At 46.7% G+C, this 22,400-nt stretch overlaps 1 protein-coding gene across 1 annotated transcript in view; it reads right to left on the bottom strand.

Annotated features, from left to right (window-relative positions):
• The window catches only part of LOC126426527 (odorant receptor 2a-like), a 105,842-nt gene that overhangs the window by 35,520 nt on the left and 47,922 nt on the right, over positions 1–22,400 (bottom strand). The window contains exon 3 of the mRNA XM_050088431.1: positions 4,278–4,391. Within this exon, the coding sequence (XP_049944388.1) occupies positions 4,278–4,391 (114 nt within the window). The remainder of the gene's footprint in view (positions 1–4,277; positions 4,392–22,400) is intronic.

Below are 22,400 nucleotides of genomic sequence, written 5' to 3'. Positions count from 1 at the left end.
TACCAGCGTGATATGTGGCTTACGAGCTGCCCATCGACGAGGAAATCCAAGTTTTCTCACCTCCCGCCTGTCATAGTACTTGTAGTGGACCCTGATGCAGTTTGGAATTCCCGTGTGAAGGTGTGGATAGACGTCTGCCTATTACACGTTACGACCCTGTTCAACTGTTGGCAGTCTCTGTCAGTCAACAGACGAGGTCGGCCTGTACGCTTCAGTGCTGTTCACGTTTCCAATTCACTATCACATTTGAAACAGTGGACCTAGGGATGATTGGGAGTGTAGAAATATCGCGTACAGACGTATGACACAAGTGATACCCAATCACCTGACTATGTTTGGAGTGCCCCTTTCTGCTCTCTCACCATGTCTAATGACTACTTAGTTCGCTGATATGGAGTACCTGGCAGTAGGTGGCAGCATAATGCGCTTAATATGAAAAACGTATGTTTTTAGGGATGTCCGGATACTTTTGATCACATAGTGTATTGTCATCCTGGTCCATTCGCTGGACACTATCTGCATCCAGACTACAGAATTACCATGTCATAAACAGGCTTCTGTTAGGGCCACAGTACAAAAGGCACTGTTTGGAGTGATGCCATAACCAGGAACCATGAAATGTTCATCAACGGCGTCATATTGTGTACAGCAATGAACCGTATTTGTGCACTGTCTCGGATGACTGTAGTCAGCGAGTATAGCGGGACATGGAGAGATGCCCCATCCTCCCAATGTTTTGGAGCCGCACAGTGGTGTTACCCCTTGGGTAATGGTGTGGGGAGCCATCAGATATGACTTCAGGTCTTGAGCTATAGTGACTGATGGAACTCTGACAGCACAATGGGTCTTCGAGATCATCGTGCGTCCTTATGTGCTACCTCAGATGTAACAGTATCGTGGTGCTACTTTCCAACAGGGCAATGCTCGACTACACTTGGCACATGATTCTACGAACTGTCTGTGTGATGTTGAGGTACTCCCGTGGATATCAAGACACCCTGACACAACGCGAGTGGGACTGGCTAGTACACTCCTGGAAATTGAAATAAGAACACCGTGAATTCATTGTCCCAGGAAGGGGAAACTTTATTGACACATTCCTGGGGTCAGATACATCACATGATCACACTGACAGAACCACAGGCACATAGACACAGGCAACAGAGCATGCACAATGTCGGCACTAGTACAGTGTATATCCACCTTTCGCAGCAATGCAGGCTGCTATTCTCCCATGGAGACAATCGTAGAGATGCTGGATGTAGTCCTGTGGAACGGCTTGCCATGCCATTTCCACCTGGCGCCTCAGTTGGACCAGCGTTCGTGCTGGACGTGCAGACCGCGTGAGACGACGCTTCATCCAGTCCCAAACATGCTCAATGGGGGACAGATCCGGAGATCTTGCTGGCCAGGGTAGTTGACTTACACCTTCTAGAGCACGTTGGGTGGCACGGGATACATGCGGACGTGCATTGTCCTATTGGAACAGCAAGTTCCCTTGCCGGTCTAGGAATGGTAGAACGATGGGTTCGATGACGGTTTGGATGTACCGTGCACTATTCAGTGTCCCCTCGACGATCACCAGTGGTGTACGGCCAGTGTAGGAGATCGCTCCCCACACCATGATGCCGGGTGTTGGCCCTGTGTGCCTCGGTCGTATGCAGTCCTGATTGTGGCGCTCACCTGCACGGCGCCAAACACGCATACGACCATCATTGGCACCAAGGCAGAAGCGACTCTCATCGCTGAAGACGACACGTCTCCATTCGTCCCTCCATTCACGCCTGTCGCGACACCACTGGAGGCGGGCTGCACGATGTTGGGGCGTGAGCGGAAGACGGCCTAACGGTGTGCGGGACCATAGCCCAGCTTCATGGAGACGGTTGCGAATGGTCCTCGCCGATACCCCAGGAGCAACAGTGTCCCTAATTTGCTGGGAAGTGGCGGTGCGGTCCCCTACGGCACTGCGTAGGATCCTACGGTCTTGGCGTGCATCTGTGCGTCGCTGCGGTCCGGTCCCAGGTCGACGGGCACGTGCACCTTCCGCCGACCACTGGCGACAACATCGATGTACTGTGGAGACCTCACGCCCCACGTGTTGAGCAATTCGCCGGCACGTCCGCTCGGCCTCCCGCATGCCCACTATACGCCCTCGCTCAAAGTCCGTCAACTGCACATACGGTTCACGTCCACGCTGTCGCGGCATGATACCAGTGTTAAAGACTGCGATGGAGCTCCGTATGCCACGGCAAACTGGCTGACACTGACGGCGGCGGTGCACAAATGCTGCGCAGCTAGCGCCATTCGACGGCCAACACCGCGGTTCCTGGTGTGTCCGCTGTGCCGTGCGTGTGATCATTGCTTGTACAGCCCTCTCGCAGTGTCCGGAGCAAGTATGGTGGGTCTGACACACCGGTGTCAATGTGTTCTTTTTTCCATTTCCAGGAGTGTATTTCAACTCTGACCCAGTGCAAGTATCCAGGGTATCAAAGGCCAGTCACAACTGTCTCTGTTGGTCCATCATGGCCAGGGGACGTCGGCTGCTTAAGTAATTGTCAATATCAATCAAATTCACCAGCAGCCGTGTACTTTAAGATATAACTTTATTTTATTGTGGAGGAAACAGTTACGGCATTTCATTATGTCATCTTCAGACACCATTCGCATCTATCCAAATAAACAGACTTGTCATATAGCACCATAAACCATTGGATATCGTCAATTCAATCTATAAAGATGCACCACATACGGATTCCATGTTCGTTTTAAACTTTTACTTTAGGCTTGACTGCTTTGTGTTTTTCGTTGGAATTCACGATATCTAGTGATTTGTGGCGCTATGCGACAGGTTCGTTTATTTGGATTGATGTGCATGGGGCCTGAAGATGGGCTAATGAAATGACAAAACTGGTTGCCTTCACAACAAAATAAAGTAATATCTTAAAATACATGGCTGTTGGTTTTGGGCCAGCTTGGCTCAGGAGAGGATACAATGGCTTTGTGAAACCCTTCTGAGCCAAATCAGTGCGTTCATTCAGGCCAAAGAGGGGCAAAGTGAGTGTTCATCGGAGGTGAGGGTATCATCTGGAGTGCCCAGGGAAGTGTGGTAGGTCCGCTGTTGTTTTCTATCTATATAAATGATATTTTGGATAGGGTGGATAGCAATGTGCGGCTGTTTGCTGATGATGCCGTGGTGTACAGGAAGGTGTCGTCGTTGAGTGACTGTAGGAGGATACAAGATGACTTGGACAGGATTTGTGATTGGTGTAAAGAATGGCAGCTAACTCTAAATATAGGTAAATGTAAATTAATGCAGATGAATAGGAAAAATAATCCCGTAATGTTTGAATACTTCATTAGTAGTGTAGCGCTTGACACAGTCACATCGATTAAATATTTGGGCGATATGAAGTGGGACAAGCATGTAATGGCAGTTGTGGGGAAGGCGGATAGTCGTCTTCGGTTCATTGGTAGAATTTTGGGAAGATGTGGTTCATCTGTAAAGGAGACCGCTTATAAAACACTAATACGATCTATTCTTGAGTACTGTTCGAGAGTTTGGGATCCCTGTCAGGTCGGATTGAGGGAGGACATAGAAGCAATTCAGAGGCGGGCTGCTAGATTTGTTACTGGTAGGTTTGATCATCACGCGAGTGTTACGGAAATGCTTCAGGAACGCGGGTGGGAGTCTCTGGAGGAAAGGAGGCGTTCTTTTCGTGAATCGCTACTGAGGAAATTTAGAGAACCACCATTTGAGGCTGACAGCAGTACAATTTTACTGCCGCCAACTTATATTTCGCGGAAATAGGACAAGTATAAGAGAGATTAAGGCTCGTACAGAGGCCTATAGGCAGTCATTTTTCCCTCGTTCTGTTTGGGAGTGGAACAGGGAGAGAAGATGCTAGTTGTGGTACGAGGTACCCTCCGCCACGCACCGTATGGTGGATTGCGGAGAATGTATGTAGATGTAGATGAAAGTTATTCTGATAAGTGGACTCATATGCCAAGTTCTTTATGAATCTGACTTAATTTTGTAATACATCGTATACTCTATAAAGTGGCGGAGATTCGTTTCGTTGCCTCGTCTCCTTCTGTGTGCTCAATTTTTTTTTGCCAGATAGTGATGCACCAGTATCCTAGCGCCTTTCTGTACCTCAGATGTCCTACGTAAGCCCTTCCCCACATGTGACATGTTACTTTACTTTCTAAACCACCCTCCTACGTCTCCAGCATGGGGCTGACAAACTGCTCACCGTGAAGGCATGACGCGCGCTCACCTGGTCCGTGATGGCCTGCCCGAACATGCAGAACATGCCCGTCTCGAACATGTAGGCGACGAACGTGAAGAGCATCTTGGTCACCAGGCCCCAGTCGATGCCACTGCGGAAGAGCTGACACACACAAGAGAACGTTAGAGGGGAGTTAACTGCACGCGAGGTGCATCCAAAAACGAGAATCTTCGTCTTGTGTTTACATGTGGGACAATAGCATTGAATCTGAGGTCATTTGTCACATAAAACAAAATTCGCACGTTTTTCTCATAACACCATCAAAACCTATGGATCAAAGCAGTCAGACAGACACAGTATTTCTTGAGTCCTCAAAAGCGTTTAACTCGATACAACATCAATGTTTATTATCCTATAGCGTATCAAGTGCAGACTGTTACAGGATTGAGGATTTCATGGTAGACAGGACACAGCACGTTATCCGTGTGGTGTCACCGCCAGACACCACACTTGCTAGGTGGTAGCCTTTAAACCGGCCGCGGTCCGTTAGTATACGTCGGACCCGCGTGTCGCCACTATCAGTGATTGCAGACCGAGCGCCGCCAGACGGCAGGTCTAGAGAGACTTCCTAGCACTCGCCCCAGTTGTACAACCGACTTTGCTAGAGATGGTTCACTGACAAATTACGCTCTCAATTGTCGAGACGATAGTTTAGCATAGCCTTCAGCTACGTCATTTCCTACGACCTAGCAAGGCGCCAAGGTTGTGATTCATGTACCGTCAGACCGATGTTCACCAATTATGGATTAAAGTTAAGAATTCCTGAAGCTACGTACTTTTCTTGATAGTATAATTACTTTACCTGTTCCAGACCTCACGCCAGCCTGCGTGAGCTTAAACGCGTGCCTTTCGGCTTCCTCGAACCCCGTGAATTGGCTCCTGCCAATTCACAACAATCTAGAATGGAGGACGGTCGACTGGTGTAGAAGTAACTTCAGTTGTGCCCCAGGCAAGTATGTTGCGTTATTTGCGGTTCATGTTGTGTATTAACGGCCTTGATAGTAACCTCATACTCCTCACATAAGATGCACTTACCTGTAATGAAGTACTGTCTGAAAAAAACTGCACAAATTTTCAGTCGGGTCTTGATAAGACTGTCAAGTGGTACAAAGATCCCAAACATGTTTTACAAGGCAGCGATGAAAAGTAATGCCTCCGAATTTTTTCGTGAGAACACTCTTAAAGCTTTTGAAATAAAATAAACTTCATTAACAAAAACATGGTTCAAATGGCTCTGAGCACTATGGGACTCAACTGCTGAGGTCATTAGTCCCCTAGAACTTAGAACTAGTTAAACCTAACTAACCTAAAGACATCACAAACATCCATGCCCGAGGCAGGATTCGAACCTGCGACCGTAGCGGTCCTGCGGTTCCAGACTGCAGCGCCTTTAACCACACGGCCACTTCGGCCGGCAAACTTCATTAACATTCCGCGTTGTTGTTCTTCATGTCGACACACAGTGAAGCGCCAAAGTATCTGGTATAGGAATGCGTATTCAAATACAGAGATACGTAAACAGGCAGAATACGGCGCTGTGGTAGACAACCCCTATATAAGACAACAAGTGCCTGGCACAGTTGTTAGACCGGCTGCTGCTGCTGCAACGGCAGGTTACCAAGATTTAAGTGACTTTGAACGTGGTGTTACAGTCGCCGCACAGGCGATGGGACAAAGCACTTCCGAGACAGTGATGAAGTCGGGATTTTCCCGTACGACCATTTCACGAGTGTACAGTGAATATCAAGAATCTGTAAAATATTCATCTCTGACATCGCTGCAGCCGGAAAAAGATCCTGCAAGAAAGGGACTAATGACGACTGTAGAGAATCGTTCAACGTGACAGAAGTGCAACGCTTCCACAAATTGCTACAGATTTCAGTGCTGGGCCACCAACAAGTGTCAGCGTGCGAACCATTCAAAATGGTTCAAATGGCTCTGGGCACTATGGGACTTAACTTCTGAACTTAGGACTACTTAAACCTAACTAACCTTATGACATCACACACATCCATGCCCGCAGCAGGATTCGAACTTGCGACCGTAGAAGTAGCGTGGTTCCGGACTGAAGCGCCTAGAACCGCTAGGCCACTGCGAACTATTCAACCAAACATCATCGATATGGGCTTTTGGAGCCAAAGACCACTCGTTTACCCTTGATGACTGCACGACACAAAGCTTTACGCGTTACCTGGGCCCGTCAGCACCTACACTGGACTGATGATGACTGGAAACATGTTGCCTGGTCGGATGAGTCTCATCTTAAATTATATTGGGTGGATGGAGATGCACGGGTATGGAGACAACCTCATGAATCCGTGGACCCTGCATCTCAGCAGAGGAATGTTCAAGCTGGTGGAGGTTCTGTAATGGTGTGCGGCATGTGCAGCTAGAGTGATATGGGACCCCTGATACGTCTAGATACGACTCTGTCACGTGACACATGCATAAGCATCCTGTCTGATCACCGGCATCTATTCATGTACATTGTGCATTCCGATCGGCTTGGGCAATTCCAGCAGGACAGTTCTACACTTCACACATCCAGAATTGCTACAGTGCTCCAGGAACACTCTTCTCAGCTTAAACTCCCCAGACACAAACATTATTGAGCGTATCTGGGATACCCTGTAATGTGCTGTTCGGAAGACATCTCCACCTCCCCCCCCCCCCCTGCCCCCCCTCCCGTACTCTTACAGATTAATGGACAGCCCTGCTGGATTCATTCATTCATTCAGTTCCGTCCAGCACTATTTCAGACATTAGTCGAGTCCATGCCACGTCGTGTTGCGGCACTTCTGCGTGCTCGCGGGGGCCCTACACGATATTAGGCAAGTATAACAGTTTCTTTGGCTCTTTAGTGTATTAATTTCTCAACATAGTCTCCCTGGCGACGAACAAATTTCTCCCAACAGGAGACCAGTTTGTTGACACTGTCATTGTATAGAGTGTTTGACTTTTATTGAAGGAACCACAATCTCACCTCTGTTTGCACCGCTTTATCACTATCAAAGTGAAGTCCTTGGAGGGCTTCCTTGAATTTTAGCACCAGATGAAAATCGCATGTGGCCAGGAGGGTGATTGATGACAGCGAACCCAAGCTGTCAGATTGTAACAGATGTGTCAGCACTCGTGCAGTGTCTCTCTGCTGAAGGAGAGAGTGCTCATCCTTTCCACCCTTTAGAAGACGCCCAGTGCTATCGTAATGTGGGAAATACCTCTGATTCATTTCTGCCCCAGAATGACCCTCAACACAAAACCGCCCCTCAGAAACACTACTGAATTCTGTGCACAGTGGACTACCTGAATGATTATCAATATTGTCTGCTCCTAATAGTCAACCCTGCCAACGGCCGTGCCGCATTGGTATCACCGGTTCCCATCAGATCACTAAAGTTAAGAACTGTTGGGTTCGGCTAGCACTTGGATGGGTGACCATTCAGTCTGCCGAGTGCTTTTGGCAAGCAGGGTGCACTCAGCCCTTGTGAGGCAAACTGAGGAGCTACTTGATTGAGAAGTAGCGGCTCCGGTCTCGTAGAATGACATACAGCCAGGAGAGTGCTGTGCTGACCACATGCCCCTCCATATCCGCTTCCAGGGACACCTATAAGCCGGCCGGAATGGCCGTGCGGTTCTAGGCGCTGCAGTCCGGAACAGCGGGACTGCTACAGTCGCAGGTTCGAATCCTGCCTCGGGCATGGATGTGTGTGATGTCCTTAGGTTTAAGTAGTTCTAAGTTCTAGGAGACTGGTGACATAAGATGTTAAGTCCCATAGTGCTCAGAGCCATTTGAACCATTTTTTGACACCTATAGGCTGAGGATGACACGGCGACCGGTCGGTACCGTTGGCCCTTCATGGTCTGTTCAGGTGGAGTTAAGTTTAGTTCTTTTAAAGTCAGTTGCCAACTTGTAATAATACACGAAAGGCTCTTCACTGAAACGATTGGTTTACTGAACAGAAATGTGTATGGAATATGATATTCAAGATAATAATACAGGAAAACAAATCCAACGAAACACATATAAATCACAAGTAAGTAGTAACTATCAGCTGGCAAAGTTTCATGAAGGGATGGGAGTTTCTACGTTATGCCTCGCTCTTTGTGGATCACCAGGCACGCTGTCTGACTGACTCTATCTTACATGGTGACAATTATCAAACTTCGGAGTCCGCCAGAAAAATGTATACACTCTTTGCCAGGCTCTATCTAGATATCGATATTGTCGTTCGATTTGAGTTACAGTGTGGTGTAGTATGATCTTTGGCTCAACAGATGTTAGTACTTTCATCTTGGTACTGAGAAAACAAGATGGCTAGAGCACGCTTGATGTTCGAGCAACGAAAATGGATTGTGAAGTGGATTTTCAAGTTTGATAATGCCGTTGAAGTGTAACGTCAGTGGAAGCGGGAATTTGAAACAGAACTGCCTACCCGCCTAACAATTAAACGCATCAATGACAAGTTTGAATTGCATGGGACGATTTGTGACGTTCCCAAAGGAAGATTAGGAAGACAGCACACAGCTACAATTCCTGCTGCGTCGGCTCTCGTGTTGGAAATGTTTGTTAATTCTCCACAGAAGTCTGCTGCGCAATGTGTACGTGGAGTGATGGTTAGCAGTACAAGTGTACGAAGAATTCTGAAAGCTGCAAAGTGGAAAGTTTACATTCCTTGATTACTGCAGGCGATTCATGATGACAATCCTGACCGCCGGATGCAATTTGCGAATGGTATCAGCAAATGGTAGCTGATGACGAACAATTTGTGACGAAGGTAATGTGAAGTGACGAGGCACAGTTTGAATTTAATGGAACCGTCAATCAGCGTAACAGTGTGTACTGTGCACTGGAAAATCGACACGTTTATGTGGATAAAGCGGTCAGTCGACCATGCGTTCATATGTTGTGTGGAGTATCACCTAGGGGCTTAGTAGGACCCTTTTTCTTTGATGCTACTGTCACTGGCCGGCCGCTGTGGCCGAGCGGTTCTAGGCGCTTCAGTCTGGAACCGAGCTGCTGCTACGGTCGCAGGTTCGAATCCTGCCTCAGGCATGGATGTGTGTGATGTCCTTAGGTTAGTTAGGTTTAAGTAGTTCTAAGTCTAGGGGGCTGATGACATGAAATATTAAGTCCCATAGTGCTCAGGGCCATTTTTGTACTGTAACTGGACAAGTGTACCTGGAAATGTTACACACATCAATGTTACCCGGTATCGTGCGCTTTATGGAGCTGATGAAGAGGTCTTCAGCCAACAGGACAGGGCGCCACCACAATACCACCTACCCGTACGAGCTTTCCTGGATGACAGTTTTCCAGGGCATCGGATTGGACGAAGAGGGCCCATTGAGTTCCCTCCACGGCCGCCAGATGTAACACGTAAGGACTTTTCCTTCAGGGGAACTGTGAAGTATAATGCCTATCTACGTAAGCCACGCACGCTGGAGGAACTTGGCCAGGAGATTACAGCGACATGTGCAGCGATCTACACTGTAACATTGACTGACGTAGTTGCGGCGACCGCTCGTCGTTCTGTCATGTGTATACCCGCCAACGGTGAACATTTTGAATATTTAAAGTAACCATGCGCTAAACTTAAGGTTGTACAACATCTGTGTTCAATTATTAAATGTAAAATAAACATATAAGTAATACTTTTCGTTCCTTAAAGTGTGTATACATTTCTCTGCCGGACTCTGTATACGAAAAAAAAAACGTAAATTAGTTACAAACTACAGCGTGCAAATACTTCATTCAACATGTAAACGTCACTACTGATACTCGGATTTAGGTTATGACACATTCGATTCGCCTGTCATCATTGGCGATGATGTGGCACAGACGAGTAGCGAAATTCTGCATGACCCGCTGAAGTGTCGGTACATCGATGCTGTCCATAACCTCCTGATTGGCTGTTTTCATCTCAGCAACGATTTTGGGGTTATTGCTATACACCTTGTCTTTAATGTAGGCCCACAAAAAGGAGTCACATGTGTTCACATCTGGAGAATATGGGGTCCAATCGAGGCCAATACCAATGCGGTTCCCAAAGTGCTCCTCCAGGATATGAAACACTCTCCTGCTTCGATGGGGTAGAGCTCCGTCTTGCATGAAGCACATTCTGTCGAAATCAGGGTCAGTTTGAATCATTAGGATGAAATAATCTTCCAAAACCTTCACGTACCATTCGGTAGTCACCGTTCCGTCGAGGAATATCGCACCGATAATTCTGTGACTGGACACTGCTAACTACACAGTCCCCTGTTGAGGGTGAAGAGGTGAAGAGACTTCTCCATCGCGAAATGCAGATTCTCAGTCCCCGAAATGTGCCAATTTTGCTTACTGACGAACACATCCAAATGGAAGTGGGCTCCGTCGCTAAACCAGACCATACTAACCAACCGCGGCCAACCGCGCAGTTTGAACGTCCTAAACCAAACCGTTCAGAAGTTACGATTTTATTTCATATAGCTCAATAATTGTGTCCCTGTATGTCAAAAACTATTTTATATTCCTGGCAAACGTAGCTGTTGACAGGCATGATGTTAGTAAGAACTCCGCTTACACCGACATAACTGGTTATTAAATTGTAACCGGTTTCGTAGTCTGTGGCTCGTGGTCTTGCGGTAGCGTTCTCGCTTCCCGCGCACGGGGTCCCGGGTTCGATTCTCGACGCGGTCAGGGATTTTCTCTGCCGCGAGATGACTGGGTGTTGTGCGTCTTTCATCATCATTCTATCCTCATTCACTCGCAAGTCGCTGTAGAGGCATTAAAGAACTTGTGGAGCGGCTGCCGAACCGCCCCGCGATGGGTCTCCCGGCCACCAATGCCATACACTCGTTATTATTATCATTTATACCGGTTTCGTGCCTTAAAACCCCATCATCAGATACAATCTACATAGTAAAAAGGAAAGTACAGTGTCACGACGTTTTTTGGATATTAAAACCAATAAAGGAATATCTAAAATATACTGACGACGTTAAAAGATCATCGGCATACCCGTCGATTCTAGTCAAAATTTACTATTCGTAGAATATCATCGATACTATGGCGAGCGAAAGGTAAACAAGACTTGCTCCGTTCTTTAAAATTTGCCTGCATCTAAAATGAAAATATTTTATAGTGACCGGACGCTAAAAGTTTTTAAAAAGGGACGGAATTGGCGATAAAGAATTGCCATTGCTGACATGATTAGTCGGGGCTCTATGCAATTTACTATGTGGAATGTATCAGGCGGCAGTGTCTTACCAGTGTGACCGTAGGGCAGCTCTGTGCAGGGTGACACAAAAGCGGGCCGCACGAACGACAAAGACACTGGCTGGCTATCCGTGTGGACAGCGTGACGTCATATACCCATGAGTAGGAGCGCTGGGTCACTACCATTGCGAGCGAGAATAATACAGAATTTTATTACGTACTATAGTTGAATTCTTTTATCTTGGCGGCTCGCGCATGCCCGCCCAGACGCGGGAGATTGCTGCGTTGCCAGTTGTACGCGCCAAGAGAAGCAGCGCCATAGTATAGCATAGTTCGCAAACTTACGTTTAGGGGGGAGAGCGCAGTTTATGAAGAAAAGCCACCACGGCCGCATTAACCCTTTCGCTGCTACAGAGACGTGCTCCCCGCATTTTGTCATCACTGCACTGCTCGCCTGTGCAGACACATGGTGTTCCGATTGCTTTGACACACTTATCATTCGATTTCACAAAAACTATTTGGCCCAAAAATTTGATTTTTACACATCTTCTTGACTGATGCCTTCCCCCCAATGATTACTTAATTTTGTTTCGATGTTCAACGCAGTAATTGTGCAGTATTAAATGTAGTAAACCATTGCACGCAATTTTGAAGAGTTTGCAGAGGTAAAAGTCCACAGCATATACTTTCCGTATGGTAGATTTTAGTTGCCACTAGAAATTTCAGAAAATTACGTTCATACGAATAAAATTCATGAAGTAAGGCACTCCGATTTTGTTTTTAAATAAAGAAAATATTAAGCACCAAATAAGGTTTGCTTTTGCTTCACAGCCAAACACTTTAACCTCACACTAATGCAGCTTGTCACTGATTAGAACTCACAAAGCACTTTAAAATATAACGCAAAATACCGAAAACACTGTTGCTATGACTATGAATTACTCACGTTTCATCGAGGTACAATAGGAAATAAACAATTACCGCTGTTCTTTATTGCGAAAAAGCGGTTAGTGAGAATGATACAAACGCCTTTCCTTGCTATCGCCTGAATTAGGAGGCTTATTGGCTATTTGGTTTAATTAATTAATAGAATATGAAGCAATTGGTATAAAGAATGCTTTTTCCAAACTTTCTATAAAAGAAAGTGTGCTACCAAGACATTGCTTTTGTTCAATTACTTTATTTATGACTGAACGTTTCTAAAACTGAAGACACTCGTCCGTGCTCTGCACTGCAGTCGAGCTCTGGCAACGTCGTTCTCTGTTCATTGGCTGACTGTGTTTTGTGACGTCAGATGCGCAGAACGAACCTAAACTCGGCCGCCGTCATAAATGACGCGCACTTTAACACCTAATCATACAAACAATCAAAATTAGCCAGAATGCTTTGGTGGTTTAAATCCAATTGGTTGCGTGTTTCCTTTCTTATGTCTAGAAATTTCCACATCCCCTACCACATTCAATATATGGCTTCTTTCTTTTCATGAAGTATTTTTAAATTTTCTGAACGGCGAGTGATGCTGTGCCCCTCCACGCGTAAGTGCCCTGTTAATGTAGACTGCGGGCTATTTAAGTTAGGAGTTCCTGAAATCTTATTCCAAACGACCAACCAGTAGTTTGTCCTATTTACTTCTTTAAGCAACCATTGCGTGTGACGCAGTATGCACCCGTTTCATTATACTCTACTGGCCATTAAAATTGCTACACCAAGAAGAAATGTAGATGATAAACGGGTATTCGTTGGACAAATGTATTATGCTAGAACTGACATGTGATTACATTTTCACGCGATTTGGGTGCATAGATCCTGAGAAATCAGTACCCAGAACAACCACCTCTGGCCGTAATAACGGCCTTTATACAGCTGGGCATTGAGTCAAACAGAGCTTGGATGGCGTGTACAGGTACAGCTGCCCGTGCAGCTTCAACACTATACCACAGTTCATCGAGAGTAGTGACTGGCATATTGTGATGAGCCAGTTGCTCGGCCACCATCGACCAGACGTTTTCAATTGGTGAGAGATCTGGAGAATGTGCTGGCCAGGGCAGCAGTCGAACATTTTCTGTATCCAGGAAGGCCAGCACAGGACCTGCAACATGCGGTCGTGCATTATCCTGCTGAAATGTAGGGTTTCGCAGGGATCGAATTAAGGGTAGAGCCACAGTTCGTAACACATCTGAAATGTAACGTCCATTGTTCAAAGTGCCGTCAATGCGAACAAGAGGTGACCGGCACGTGTAACCAATGGCACCCCATACCATCACGCCGGGTGATATGCCAGTATGGCGATGACGAATACACGCTTCTAATGTGCGTTCACCGTGATGTCGCCAAACACGGATGCGACCATCACGATGCTGTAAACAGAACCTGGATTCATCCGAAAAAATGTCGTTTTTCCATTCGTGCACGCACGTTCGTTATGGAGTACACCATCGCAGGCGCTCCTGTCTGTGATGCACCGTCAAGGGTAACCGGAGCCATGGTCTCCGAGCTGATAGTCCGTGATGCTGCAAACGTCGTCGAACTGTTCGTGCGAATGGTTGTTGTCCTGCAAACGTCCCCATCTGTTGACTCAGGGATCGAGACGTGGCTGCACGATCTGTTACAGCCGTGCGGATAAGATGCCTGTCATCTCGGCTGCTAGTGATACGAGGCCGTAGGGATCGAGCACGGCGTTCCGTATTAGCCTCCTGAACCCACCGATTCCATATTCCGCTAGCAGTCAATGGATCTCGACCAACGCGAGCAGCAATATCGCGATACGATAAGCCGCAATCGCGATAGGCTACAATCCGACCTTTATCAAAGCCAGTAACGTGATGGTACGCATTTCTCCTCCTCACACGAGGCATCACAACAACGTTTCACCAGGCAACGCCGGTCAACTGCTGTTTGTGTATGAGGAATCGGTTGGAAACTTTCCTCGCGTCAGCACGTTGTAGGTGTCGCCACCGGCGCCACCCTTGTGTGAATGCTCTGAAAAGCTAATCATTTGCATATCACAGCATCTTGTTCCTGTCGGTTAAATTTCGCGTCTATAGCACGTCATCTTCGTGGTGTAGCAATTTTAATGTCCAGTAGTGTATTATCATTAGGAATATTATTATGTGCGTGTGAACTTTTACTAAATATACAGGGTTCTAAATGATGGGCCCATTTTCAAAAATTCGTGTGTATTTAAGTACAAATAGAAGATGAACAAGCTTTATAATAATGAAAAGAGGAAGTTTCAAAGTTTCTGGCGAGTGGCAGCGGGCGGGCGGCCATGGTTTCAGAAGCGGCCGGTAGAGTTCGCGCAGCAATGGGACTGTCATTCCGTTTCACTGTCAGTTGTGAGTGAGATGGTGACTGTGGAGCATAAGGTTTTCTGCGTTCTTCAGTTCGCGAAAAGTGAGTCGCAAACTGCAGTGGAGCGGGCATTTCGTACCAAAGTTGGTATTCAACCACCAACTCGCAATAGCATTAGCCGTTGCTATAAGCAATTTAAACAGACTGGGAATGTGTGCAAAGGAAAAAGCACAGGCCGACTACGTGTGTCAGAGGAAGATATCCGACGGACTCCAGAAAATTTTGTGCCCAGTCACAGTAAGTCTACCAATAAAGCCAGTCGAGAACTTGGAATACCCCAACCACCTGTATGGAAAGTTATGAGACGGCGTTTGGCCTACCAATCCCGACTTGTGCAGACCCTCAACCCCGATGACAAAGAGAAGCTTCTCGCGTTTTTTGGTTATGTCCTAGCAAAGGTGGAGGATGACGCATTTCTGCAGCGTGTAATTTTCAGCGATGAAGCGACGTTCCAACTTAGTAAAAAACTCAACAGACAGAATGTTTGTATAAGGGGTTTGGAAAATCCACATTCACCATTGCAAGACACGAAAGAGACACACAAAAGATCATCATCTTCTGTGCCGTATCCCGTACAAAGGTTTACGGACCATTTTCCTTAGCGGAAAGAACTGTAATGGGTATCAGGTACCTAGACATGTTCCAACAATGGCTGTTTCCTGAAGTTACCGAAGAGTCCCAGGAATTCATTTTCCAACCAGATGGAGGTCCACCCCATTGGCACCGTGGTATACGAGACTTTTTGAGTGACTCCGCCTGCCTTGTGGCCGAGCAGTTCTAGGCGCTTCAGTCCGGAATCGCGCGACTGCTTCGGTCGCAGATTCGAATCCTGCCTCAGGCATGGATGTGTGTGATGTCATTAGGTTGGTTAGGTTTAAGTAGTTCTAGGGGGACTGATGAACTCAGATGTTAAGTGCCATAGTGCACAGAGCCATTTGAACCATGCGAACATTTGAATGACTCCCTTCCCCAGTGCTGGATCGGTCGCAGGGGACTTGAGGACGAGGCTCTGCACTTCTGGCCACCGAGATCTCCTCACGCCCTGCGGCTATTTCTTATGGGGTTATGTGAAGGAAGCTGTTTCCGTCCCGCCTCTGTCGACCACCCTGGATGGTCTGCAGAATCGGACCACTGCTGCCGTGCACTCAGCAACAGCAGATACGCTTTCGCATGTGTGGGACGAGTTTGGCTACCACGTCAATGTTTTCCGCGAAGGCAACGATGGCCATATTGAACGTTTATAACATTTATCACATTTATAAGTATTAAATAATTCAGTACTTTAAACATAGCTGCGCTACAGCAACGGTTCCACGTAATCAGATTAAGAGCAGCCGACCAGTTGCAAAGGATAAATCTATCTTCTTCAGAAGACGGCCTGGGGACAATGAACATCGTAATTTATATTAAAGTGTGAAACATGAGTCAAGTTTTTTTTTTTTTTACTTTATTGTTATTTTAAAACCTGTACAACAGGCAGGCTGTCAGCAGCACACTACGCTGCTCTTCAGCCATAGAAGACACAAGCAGCAAAAACAGGGAGAAGACACATAAGTCACAGAGCGGTGGGCAATAAAACAGGAGACACGTAGAGACAATCACGGAGCCGTTCATACTCGTCGATAATCCACACTGTTAGCTGATGAGACGACGCACAACCACTGAAGATGATGATGGCACAGGTGAACGATGGAGGGGACGGTGAACACTAAACACTAAACACTAAACACACAAAACACTGATGGCGGCGACCTCCGGCGCGCGAATGTCCACGTAACGTGTGCGAGTCCGGGGACCTGCCAAGAGGGGTAGAAGGGGGAGGTGGGGGAGAGGGGAGAAAAAGGATGCCAATGGCTGAGGAGTCGGGGGCAGGAGGAGAGGAACAGGGGAGGGGAGGCCCAGGGGAGGAGGGGGGGGGAGAAAAGGGAGAGGAGGGAGGGAGGGCGCCCAGAGGAATAAGTACAGGAGGAGGGCGGGAGGATCAAAGTTGGTAGGAGGGGTAGATGGAAGGGAGGAGGGCATCATCAGGGAGGGGGAGCTGGCGGAAGCCACCTTGGGAGAGGGTAAGGAGGGTGGAGAGATGGAGACCGGGTGGGACGTGCGAATACAGGCGCGGCAGCGGGCGGGGGTGGGAGAGGATCGGGGAGACGAGCGGGTGAGGAGGATCGAGTTTGCGGGAGGTGTACAGGATCCGTATCCTTTCAAGGAAAAGGAGGAGGTGGGGGAAGTGGATGAGATCGTAGAGGATCCGCGTGGGGGAGGGGAGACGGATGCGATAGGCGAGGCGGAGAGCATGGCGTTCAAGGATTTGGAGGGATTTATAAAAGGTAGGGGGAGCGGAGATCCATACTAGATGGGCATAACAAAGGATAGGGCGGATGAGGGATTTATAGGTGTGGAGGATGGTGGAGGGGTCCAGACCCCACGTACGGCCGGAAAGGAGCTTGAGGAGACGGAGGCGGGAACGTGCCTTGGCTCGGATTGTCTGGAGATGGGGAGTCCAGGAGAGGCGACGGTCGAGGGTGACGCCAAGGTACTTAAGGGTGGGAGTGAGAGCGATGGGACGGCCATAGACGGTGAGATAGAAGTCAAGGAGGCGGAAGGAAGGGGTGGTTTTGCCTACAATGATCGCCTGGGTTTTGGAAGGATTGACCTTGAGCAACCACTGGTTGCACCAAGCGGTGAACCGGTCAAGATGGGATTGGAGAAGGCGTTGGGAGCGCTGTAGGGTGGGGGCAAGGGCAAGGAAGGCGGTGTCATCGGCAAACTGGAGAAGGTGGACGGGGGGTGACGGTGGCGGCATGTCCGCCGTGTACAAAAGGTACAGAAGGGGGGAGAGGACGGAGCCTTGGGGCACACCGGCGGAGGGGAAAAAAGGAATCGGTGTTATGGACGGTGACATAGGAAGGACGGCGGGAGAGAAAGGAGCCGATCAGACGGACGTAGTTGATGGGAAGGGCGAAGGTTTGGAGCTTGAAGAGGAGACCGGAATGCCATATGCGGTCATATGCACGTTCGAGGTCATTGAGTCAAGAATAAAGTTTAACATATATTAGGAAAATAATGTATTACAGGATGTGAGAAGATTTCCTGGTACTTACAGTATTACATTAATATGAAGCAATATGTCCTTATCGTTTTTACAAACATCTGCCTAGTTTCATTAGTCAAATAAAACATAGCCCTGAGAACAGGGTTTGTCAGACAAATAAAATAGGTACATGGAAGTTGGAGAGTGCATAAGCGACTGATTAAAATCGGCCAGCGTAGCAGCACTGCAGGCCAGGGCAGGTGGCGCTCAGGTCGCGCACTATGTGCCGTTTGGCGTACTGAAGTAACATTTGAAATATCAATATTAAATCCGTTCTTAAATAGAGTGACAATAAATAAAATGGAAAGCATTTAACACTCCCGTTATGACATTGTGGGAGGTATAGGAACGATAACGTAGATACATACATCAAAGAGATAGGTGGCGCTTCCGCCGTGAGTTACATGCAGTGGCATATACAGCCAGAATATAAAAGTTATATTACCATATTAGTGAAGTACATAGAACGTATATAAGTCAAAACTTTAAGAAAATCAGTAATGGCTCTTAAGACATAAATAACGAGACCTGGTCCAAAATCCAGTTACTATATATTATAGAATAAGAGAAATTTACATGAGGGCCACTGTAGTTGCAGCCATACATCACGAGAAGAACACATTATATAAAAGGTAGTGAACAGAAAGATTTCTCCCACCCCCGCCCGCTGCCGCGCCTGTATTCCCATGTCCCACCCGGTCTCCATCTCTCCACCCTCCTTACCCTCTCCCAAAGTGGCTTCCGCCAGCTCCCTCTCCCTGATGATGTCCTCGTCCCCTCCATCTACCCCTCCTATCAACTTTGACCCTGCCCCGCCCCCCTCTCCCGGTGTCCTTTCCTTTCGGCGCCCTCCCTCCCTTCTCTTCCCTTCCCTTCTCTTCCCTTTTCCCCTGTCCCCCCCTCCACCCCTCTTCCCCCGGGCTTCCTTCCCCCTTCCTCCCTCCCCCCCTTTCTCCCCTGCCTGTGGCGTCTCTGCTCTCCCATCTCGCTCTCCCACTCCCCTTCCTCCTCCTCCTCCTCCTCTATTGGCAGGTCCCCGGACTCGCACACGCTCAGTGGACATTCGCGCGCCGGAGATCACCGCCGTCAGTGTATCGTGTGTGCTGTCATGTTTAGTGTTCAGTGTTTCACCGTCACACTCCATCGTTCACCAGTGCCGTCGTCTTCTTCAGTGTTTGTGCATCGTGTCAACCGTTCGTCGTGTGGATTGTCATCGAGTGTGAACGGCTTCTTGTGTTTTTATGTTCATGTGTCTCCTGTTTTTTCCCGCCGATTTTTTACGTGATGTCTCTTCTCTGTTTATCTCATTGTCCTCTCTTCGGCTGAAGAGCGGCGTATTGTGCTGCTGCCAGCCTACCTGATTGTTCAGGTGTCAAAATAACAATAAAGTAAAAAAAAAAAAAAAAAAAAAAAAACAGAAAGATTTGAACCCCCTTCTCCTCTTTCCTCCTTCTCCCAGAGCAGATTTTCCTCCGTCCCCCCCTCCCTGAGACCCTGCACCCCATACTTGCTTCTCTCCTTCCCACATCCCTCCCTACCTGGCCCTCTTCCGCGCGCCCCCCATTCCCCTCCCCCATCTCTTCCCCTCCGTCCCTTCTTCAGGTCTCCCTCATCTCCTTGAACCTGGCAGATCCTCTGTATTGATCATCATCAGTGTGCCACATCAGTGTTGTGTTTAGTGCTGTTTCTCCTGTGCGTCAAGAGGTGTGATTTTAATTGTGTACTGGCTTGAGGTTCGCCGTCAGTGTTACGCAGTGTGCTATACCATCCGTCGACACCTTTATGCTCCAGTCATACTATGCCTTGTGTTCTTTTAATCGTCGCAGTGTGTGGCTTTTTGTGTGTGCTACTTTTAAACAGTTTTTTATCTCCATTTTAGTCACCCCGTTTTTTTGTCTATTGCCTTCCATGATGTTCTCCCTTTTTATATCTATGTTCGCCTTCTTCTCTCCTTTGCTGTTTTTAAATGTCTTCTATTGTTTTGTTCTATGTCTTTCGGCTGAAGAGCAGCGCATATGCTGCTGCCAGCCCACCCCGATGGGGAATTGAAATACAATAAAGAAGAAAAAAAAAAAAAAAAAAAAAAAGATTTGAAAGTGCATTATAGCTTCCTGAGGAAATAGACTACTGAGGTCACTAGCATCAATGTTACATACTAAGCAGTACGGGCTTGAAGCCTTCGAAAAACTGTCTACAGGCAAGGTTCAACTGATCATTCAGTATATTGCCGTCTTTGAGCTCTAGATGTTTAAAAATAAATAGCTCTTCCCACAGATCTAGTCTCCGTCCTTTGACCTGTCTGTGTAGGATAACCATGTCTTCTAACTGTTTAGGCGTATGGCCGGTTATCAAGAGGTGTTCAGCAAAAGTAGAGTTGTAAATATTCGTTCCTTTTTTACCTAATAGATGTTCTCTATATCGTGTTTTCACGGCTCTGCCAGTTTGACCAATATAATATGAGGGGCAGTTATTACAGGTTAGCTTGTAAATACCTGAATTAGAAAACGGGAGTGTTAAATGCTTTCCATTTTATTTATTGTCACTCTATTTAAGAACGGATTTAATATTGATATTTCAAATGTTACTTCAGTACGCCAAACGGCACATAGTGCGCGACCTGAGCGCCACCTGCCCTGGCCTGCAGTGCTGTTACGCTGGCCGATTTTAATCAGTCGCTTATGCACTCTCCAACTTCCATGTACCTATTTTATTTGTCTGACAAACCCTGTTCTCAGGGCTATGTTTTATTTGACTAATGAAACTAGGTAGATGTTTGTAAAAACGATAAGGACATATTGCTTCATATTAATGTAATACTGTAAGTACCAGGAAATCTTCTCACATCCTGTAATACATTATTTTCCTAATATATGTTAAACTTTATTCTTGACTCATGTTTCACACTTTAATATAAATTACGATGTTCATTGTCCCCAGGCCGTCTTCTGAAGAAGATAGATTTATGTCTATTGAAACCTAGGTAAAGATTACTTTATTCTTTGCAACTGGTCGGCTGCTCTTAATCTGATTATTAAATAATTATTAAAAACTAAAATAATTACAAATTATCAAAGTTATAAATTGATGTCAAACATTATTTTTTTTTATTTGATTTAATCGTAAGGCTAGGGGCCCCCCGTCGGGCAGACCGCTCACCAGGTGCCGGTCTTTCAATTTGACGCCACTTCTGCGACCTGCAGTCGGTGAGGATGACAGGATGATGATGAGGACAGCACAACACCCAGTCCCTGGGCGGAGAAAATTCCCCGACCTAGCCGGGAATCGAACCGGGGCCCAGAGGATTGAAATCCGTCACGCTATTTGTTTTTTTAATCTCATTTTGTTTCGTAATAGTTCGTTTGTAATTGTTCGTGGCGGACGTCCCCTGACGCCCGTTGAAGTTCATTATTGATCCATTAACTCAGATTTTTTATTTTTATTTTTTTATTAGAGAGGGCAGCTAACCCTCTGACCGAACACGCTGAGCTACCGTGCCGGCTATGAGAACTAAGTATTGGACGTCGGCATTCCGTGGAGACTGCCGCTCTTTTCATTGCTATAAAGCTTGTTCATTTTTGATCTGTGTCTGAAAAAATACGAAGTTTTGAGAATGGGCCCATCATTTAGAATAACCCTGTATTAATCAGTTAGAACTCAAAACTGTTATTTTTAGTCATAGTCCCCGATCCCGCTAAGTAAGTTGTAAGAAGGAACATCTTCTTTCAGTAAGCACAAGGAGAATGTGGTCTTGCAGACTGGATATTATGGTCAGTATGTTCTCCATCGCTTTCTGGCAGCGCGCAAAAGTAGTTTTCAGGCTCTTGTGAATACAGCGACGAATATTTAAAATCCACTTGCCACCCTACATGATGTGTTAAACTGAAGTAAAACAACAAGCTACTTCGTTTTATGGAAATCCCTAGAGGCAGCTTGTCATTGACAACGTTTACAAGGTTTCCTTTTGTCTGAGAAACCTGCCCCCAAATAATGACAAAGTACTTCTGGTGGAATCTGTACATTCGGCTGAACTTCGTTAAGACCTCTGTAAACAATAAAGCTTGTCTGTCAAATTCACAGTATGCTATCCACTAGTTTGTCAAACAAAAACGGAGACATTCTAACCCAGTATTTCAAATTTAACCTCACTTCTAAAGCAACTGTCACACTTTGCGTATGGTTTCACGAAGTATTTTAACGCTACTGTGAGTGGTTATCACCGCGGACAACATGTTCCTTGCATTGACGTTACCACTCTGTATAAAGATGATGAAAACAAGACGCAGCTCCAATGAATGTTTGAAACTGTGAGAGATAACTGGACCCATGAAAACCTGTTAAATGAAATTACCACATTCGAATCGATAGTCCAACTTTGAATAATTTGTTCAAATTATTTCGCACTCACAATGAAAACAATGCACCGTTCTGCGAAAATTTAGTTCAGTTTCTCAAAGGTTGTCTATAGCTGTCA

Source organism: Schistocerca serialis, chromosome 11 (assembly GCF_023864345.2).
Source record: "Schistocerca serialis cubense isolate TAMUIC-IGC-003099 chromosome 11, iqSchSeri2.2, whole genome shotgun sequence".
NCBI classification, from domain to species: Eukaryota; Metazoa; Arthropoda; class Insecta; order Orthoptera; family Acrididae; genus Schistocerca; species Schistocerca serialis.
The sequence above is the reverse complement of the archived record's forward strand: the minus strand, read 5'-3'. Positions and strand labels throughout refer to the sequence as shown.